This window comes from Antrostomus carolinensis, unplaced genomic scaffold (assembly GCF_000700745.2).
Source record: "Antrostomus carolinensis isolate BGI_N321 unplaced genomic scaffold, ASM70074v2 scaffold48548, whole genome shotgun sequence".
Taxonomy (NCBI): Eukaryota; Metazoa; Chordata; class Aves; order Caprimulgiformes; family Caprimulgidae; genus Antrostomus; species Antrostomus carolinensis.
In genome coordinates this window covers 2,635-9,350 of record NW_010331904.1, presented here as the reverse complement: position 1 = coordinate 9,350, position 6,716 = coordinate 2,635, and the positions used below count along the sequence as shown (strand labels likewise).

The 6,716-nt window shown below is 55.8% G+C and overlaps 1 protein-coding gene across 1 annotated transcript in view; it reads right to left on the bottom strand.

Moving 5' to 3' along the window:
• Window positions 1-1,083: 1,083 nt before the first annotated feature.
• The window catches only part of LOC104529121 (serine protease HTRA2, mitochondrial), a gene marked incomplete at its 5' end in the record, with an annotated part of 8,259 nt that continues 2,626 nt past the window's right edge, over window positions 1,084-6,716 (bottom strand). The window contains 2 exons of the mRNA XM_010173323.2: window positions 1,084-1,264; window positions 1,576-1,671. Coding sequence (XP_010171625.1) covers window positions 1,099-1,264; window positions 1,576-1,671 — 262 coding nt within the window. The remainder of the gene's footprint in view (window positions 1,265-1,575; window positions 1,672-6,716) is intronic.

Below are 6,716 nucleotides of genomic sequence, written 5' to 3'. Positions count from 1 at the left end.
TGAACCCAACACTGACCAGTCCCCTATGACTAACCCATGTCCCTCAGCACTGTGTCTACACGACTCTTCAATCCCTCCAGGGATGGGGACTCCACCACTGCCCTGGGCAACCCCTTCCAATGCCTCAGAACCCTTGCAGCAAAGAAATTCTTCCTCACATCCCATCTCAACTGCCCTGGCCACAACTGGAGCCCATTTCCTCTTGGCCTGTCCCTTGGGCCTTGGTTGAACAGACCCACCCCCACCTCTCTCCACCCTCCTCCAAGGGACTTGCACAGAGACACAAGGTCTCCCCTCAGCCTCCTTTTCTCCAGGCTCAACACCCCCAGTTCCCTCAGCCACAAGGGAACTCAGCACACTTGTGCTCCAGACCCATCACCACAGCCCAGAAAGCTGCTCCATGGCTGCAGATGTGGATACAGCCCTTGGAGCATTTGCAACACTCCCAGCAGAAGCGATCAGACAAGGCAGACATCTGCCACATCCCGCTGGCCTCGTGAGCGCAGCCACAGCAGCGAGTGCTGCCAAGGACCAGCTCAGCTGGCACAGCAGGGAGGCCGGGAGAGCTGCCCGGGCAAAGCCTGTCCCAGAGCAGCTCTGGGGACGCTCTCGCTCGCAGAGGAAGTGTCCTCATGAGCCTCAGCTCGATGGTGCCTGCGAGTTACAGGTGCAAAAGTCAGATCCCAGCCCACGTGGATGCCGAGTGGGTGGCAAGACACCTCTACCCTCACACGGAGAAGATCCGTGGAGGCACAGCTGGTGTCCTCCTCCCCAGCTGGAAGGACTTGTGTGAGGATGGCAGAAGGGGCAGAGTCTGAGACCACCCAGCATCTATCTCCTCAGCAACCGCTGCTGCTGGGAGAAGGAGGCCACGCAGCCCTGCAGGGTCCCTAGAAAAGTGCTTTATTTGAGTACAGAGGGGAACGGTTGCACGAGCCGACCCAAGCACCGGGCCAGGCCTCTCTGCCTGGCCCCTTCCAGCCTCTCAGCGGCTTCAGTCTCTCCCTGACCAGCACACAGACACGGCTCAGTCCTGTGTCCTCAGCTCTGGGCCAGCACTGCCAGCCAGCGCCCGCAGCAGCCTGCAGAACAGCACCGCTACTCTGTGACCTCGGGGACGACGCTGACCAGCAAAGTGTCGTAGCCACGTCGCACCAGCAAGGCCAGGTTCTGCTGCGTCCGTACCGCCTCGTACACGTCCTCCGCACGGCGTGATGCCTGCCCGTTGATCTCCAGCACCACGTCGCCTGCCTTCAGCCCTGCCCTGTGAGGAGAACGACGACAGGAACGCACAGCGGGCGAAGCAGACACTCAGCTCCGTCTTCCCAGAAGGAAGGGGAGCCAGGCACTACGGGAGGCTCAGGCTGCTGCGCCAGGTGCTCCTCCAGCCACACAGGTACCTTGGCCGACAGGACACCAAGCCTGGGCAAGGGTCACCAGTCAGTTTCTGCTGCAGACTGACGGCTGCAGAGCCCAAGCCCTGCTGCTCTGGAGCTAAACACTCAGAGCTAAAGACATCCCACCCTGTGTAGTTGCCCTCTCATGCCACCCCCCAAGGCACAGGGCAGCACTTACTGATGGGCCGGGGAGCCGATGATCACCTTGTGGATTAGCACTCCGTAGGAGACATCGGGGAAGCTGGGGTCACGCAGCTTCAGCTCAGCCAGGATGCTGCAGAGTGAAAAATCAGCATCATGGTGAGGAGCTGGGAGGCAGAGCAGGGCTCCCTCTCCACCATGGCTGCCCAGGCTTGGAGACCACAGCGCAGAACCTCTCCTCCTGCATCCCTGCACGCTGCCAAGCCCAAGCAACCAGGTGCAAACCCCAAGGGTACCCACACACCACCATCTTCCTGTCAAAAACTAGAGGACAAAAGTCCTAACTGTGCCAGGGACAGCTGGAAACTACCACAGCAGCTGCCAGCTGGGTCACAGTTCCAGGTGATGCACATCACCTGTCTGAGCAGCCCCACCTCAGACTGCCCCTCCCGGTACCAGATCTGCTGCAGTTTCACTTCTCTGCTTTCACTTGTAGGACACAGAACAAAAGCTGTGCCCCCACTTATTGCCAGATGTGTCAAGCAGAGGCACACACACCTCTCCTCCAGAGTCTATCACCTAAACAATCCCAGTTCCTCCAATCTTCCTGCAGCTTAGGATTTCTAAACCTCACTTAAATTCTGCACCTCCCACCGCTCCTCTTTGGACTCTCTCCAACTGCTCCCCACCACTCCTGAAAGTGTCCAGAACTGGACACAGTGCTCCAGCTGGATCTCATCAGAACATAGCAACCGTGCATCCTGTAACACCATCTGTCCCTCCAACACTGTGCATCAGCTCTGGCCCACTGCAGCTCCAGAAATTCTCACTCTCTCTGCCCAGCTCCTTGCTGCTTATCAGGTACCTGTTCAGTCACTTATGGGTCCCCACTTCCCACTGGTCCTTGCTGAACTCCATTGTACTTTTTCACAGACCTTTCCAAACTGGCATCCCTTCTTGATTTCACAGGATCACAGCACGGTTGAGGTTGGAAGGGACCTCTTGAGACCATCTAGCCCAATCCCCTCTGCTCAAGCAGGCTCCCTCACAGCAGGTTGCTCAGGACTGTGTCCAGTCAGGCGTTGAGTATCTCCAAGGCTGGAGACTTTCCGGCCTCTCCAGGCACCACGTGTCAGGCTTTGACCATCCTCCTCACAGTAAAAAAGTGATTCCTTGTGTTTGGATGGCACCTCAGGTGTTTCAGTTTGTGCCCGTTGCCTCTTGTCCTGTCACTGGGCACTGCTGATAGAACTATCGATTCGATGGGGTCTGCATGTCTGCCCCAGTCACTGAAGCTGAACAGCACAGGCCCTTGGGCAGGTCTCTTACAAACACAGCAAACCCAAGATTTTGTGGTTTTAGGCTACAGAGCACTAGGAGTGGCTGCACCTGGCTGTGGTGGGTTGTTGACCCTCACTGGCAGGTTAAGTCTCCCCCCAGTTGCTTGGTCACTCCCCCAGCAGGATGGGGGAAATGAAGGGCAAAAGCAAGAAAACTTGTGGGTCTAGATAAAGACAGGCAAAGAAAGAAAGAAAAGGGGAAAAAAAAGGAGAGGAAAAAAATAATTTAAAAAGGCAAGTGATGCAAAGGCACTCACTGAGCACCTCCCACCAGCAGACGGACAACCAGCCAGTCCCCGAGCAATGGAGAGCTGGAAAAACTCCTGAGTTTGATTGCTGAGCACGACGACGTCACACGGCGTGGTCAGTTCAGGTCAGCTGTCTCGGCTGTGTCCCCTCCCTGCCTCCTCCCCGGGGGTGCTGAGTGAGAAACAGGCCGTGACACTGCGTCAGCACTGCTGAGCAACAGCTAAAACATCTGCGTGTTACCGAGTCCTGGTCACAGATCTAACACCCAGCGCTGCATGCTCTGCTACGAAGAAAATCACTCCATCCCAGGCAGAGCTGGCCCACAGGTCAGACAGAGGAGGGGTCCATCTTCCCCACCTCCCCATCGCCTACAATGCCAGCGGTGGGTATTTCCCTGGATGCCTGTGGCCTCCAGCTGCCTGGCTCAAGAAGCTCCTGAGCTGGAACGCTGCACCTTTGCATTTGGAAGCCAGTCAGATTGTTCTTCTGTAGAGTTTTCTAGTTGCTCTTTTGAACCCTACAACATCAGCAAGTTCTATCACACATTGTGTGAAGAACCAACCCATGTTTTGGACATCCCTCCAGTAACACCCCTGACTAGCAACACACCTCAGCAAGAGCTTCATGCAGAACCTGTTCCCAGTGCTCAGTGCCTCCTTCCTTTGCTGTTTTCAAAGTCCTTTGCTCAGTCCCTACTCATTCTGTGCTGGAAGATGGGTGCAGAGGGCTGTGCTAGCCAGGGCTCCGTCTCTTCCCGTGGCTTTCTGTGGTCAAGGCGAAGGTACCTATGAGCTCCACCACAGCTGAGCTCAAAGCCATTGGCAAACCTCCATTCCCTTCAGGTGGCACAGCAAAGGTCTGGTGTCTCAGGAAGCTCCTACCTGCCAGACCATCTGTGCAGCAGGACCAGGATGCCAAGGAGTTTGTACTCAACATGGAGCTTCTCCTTCTTCCTGTGCTAGGGCAAGTGGGGGCAACAAAACTGGCGAAGGGTTTAGAGGGGAAGGGTACGTGGAGAGACTGAAGGCACTTGGTTTGTTCAGCCTGGAGAAGAGGAGACTGAGAGGAGATCTCCTGGGGGTCTAGAACTTCCTCCCAAGGGGAAGAGGAGGGGCAGGCGCTGATCTCTTCTCTCTGGCCACCAACGAATGCCAGGAGCAGAGGACATGGCAGGAAGATGTGGCAGGGGAGGGTGAGGTTGGCCATGAGAAAAGGTTCTTGAGGCAGAGGGTGGTGGAGCACTGGAACAGGCTCCCCAGGGAGGTGCTGATGGCACCAAGCCTGACAAGATTCCAGCAGCATTTGGTCAAGGCCCTGAGGGACATGGTGTGAATGTTGGGATTGTCCTGTGCAGGGACAGGAGTTGGACTCCATCATCCTGGTGGGTCCTTCCAGCTCACAACATTCCATGATTCTGTGATAAGTTTCTGGCCTTTCAAATGAGCACGTTCAGACAGTGTAATCACCCGATTCGAAGGGGAGCAATCCCTGTTGGGAGATCTTCCCAGCAACTGGGCACAAACAAGATTTGCAGCCAGATGGTTTCCCAGGACCTGCTGCCAGACTGCTCACTGTCTGTGCTGAAGCTGGAGACACTTCCCAGGAGCCACATCCTAAACATTTCATACTTCCTCCCTGACAGAATTCATCCCGCACCCTCTCCAGTGAAGCAGGAGGAGGTTGGGCTCCCATATCCCACAGGTTTTGCCGAGTACCAGCACCATCTACTGGGCACACCAGCAATGTTGACAGTGTCCCCCCACCCACCCCACTGCCCAGAACCTCAGGGGGCACAGAGCATCTGCTCCTCCCTTTGTGTCCCAGGCAGGAACCCCAGAGACTGTTTGTGGTGTCCCGAGGTGCAGAGAGCCTGCAAACCCAACCAACAGACCAGAGCCACGAGAGCTTCAGCAAGGGCAGAGCACAGCCCTGAAAGATGTTTCTGCCAAGGACACTACAACCATCAAGCCCACAACAACCATCAAGCCCACTAGCATGCTGAGTTAACAGTCAGTTAAAGGTCTCTCGGAAGATGTCTGCAAGAGCCCAGGAAGCAGAGCAGGCACTCTGAGCTTGGAAAGGAGAACTGCTCTCAGAGGTGAGAGTACAGGTCACAACACACGCACTTGCTGCATTTAGAAGGCTGCTGGTAGATGTTCAGGTACAGCTCCTGCAGCAGGTCCCTCCTAGGGCTCGCAGCCCTGAGCAGAGCTCCACGCAGGCCTGACCAGTTCTATCCATCCCTCTGCAGGGCACAGCTGCCACTGCCTGCCAGGCATCTGTTTCAGGCCGCTTGGTTGGCTGCCAAGGCCACAGGGGTGTCTTGGGGACCAGCTGATGCAGGGGCAGCTGTTGACCCCTCTATCAGACTCAAGCAGGTTGACTGTCTGCAGTCCTCCTTGCTGACCAAGGCATTCCTTGAGATGCAGAGGTAACACAATGCCCTTCCCAAACCACAGCCATGAGGGTAAAGAGTCTCAGACCGACAAGAAGTCATCCTCTTCCCACTTGCCAGTGCTGTACTGGTCAGCACCATAATGACTCCTTTCCAAAGGCAACACCCAGCCTTCCTCCTGAAGCCCAGGAGCCTCACCTCCCACTCTGGGTGGCAGCCACACGTGTGCCAACACAGCCCATTCTCCTGCCCATTACCTCCTCCCTCAGTCAACTACTGCAGATAAAACTGCCATTTCTTATTCTGAAAGTCCCCTGTGCTAGAACTGCTTCTGCACCACAGCAATTCACCTGGGACATCCCTCCTCCCAGAGTACAACTCGCCTAACTGTTCCATCACAACTTTCAGCTGGCATGATGCATATCTAGCCATGTGAGGAGAGGCTGAAGGCACTTGGTTTGTTCAGCCTGGAGAAGAGGAGACTGAGAGGAGATCTCATGGGGGTCTAGAACTTCCTCCCAAGGGGAAGAGGAGGGGCAGGCGCTGATCTCTTCTCTCTGGCCACCAACGAATGCCAGGAGCAGAGGGAATGGCAGGAAGATGTGGCAGGGGAGGGTGAGGTTGGCCATGAGGAAAAGGTTCTTGAGGCAGAGGGTGGTGGAGCACTGGCACAGGCTCCCCAGGGAGGTGCTGATGGCACCAAGCCTGACAAGTTTCCAGCAGCATTTGGCCAAGGCCCTGAGGGACATGGTGTGAATGTTGGGATTGTCCTGTGCAGGGACAGGAGTTGGGCTCCAGCATCCTGGTGGGTCCTTTCCAGCTCACAACATCCTATTAGTTACACAGTGTTTCTGGTGGCTTTTCATCCGTGCTGTGCTGCAAGGGCTCTTTATCAAATTCCCCTCAATGACCATTACAGACAGATCTGGCACTCTGGCAGGTAGGTTCAGGGACTTTTAATCTGCTTGCAGATTCTGTCACGTGTGTAGAAACCTGCAAGCTTCGGATTTAACTCTGAGACAGCCTAGAGGCTAAACACAACATGAGCACAAACTGATCTGAGAGGGAATGCTTAAGCTGTAAAGACAATCCTCCCAAAACAATCCACCCACCAGGATGATGCGAGGGCTGGAGCAGCTCTGCTGTGAGGACAGGCTGAGAGAGTTGGGGCTGTTCAGCCTGGAGAAGAGAAGG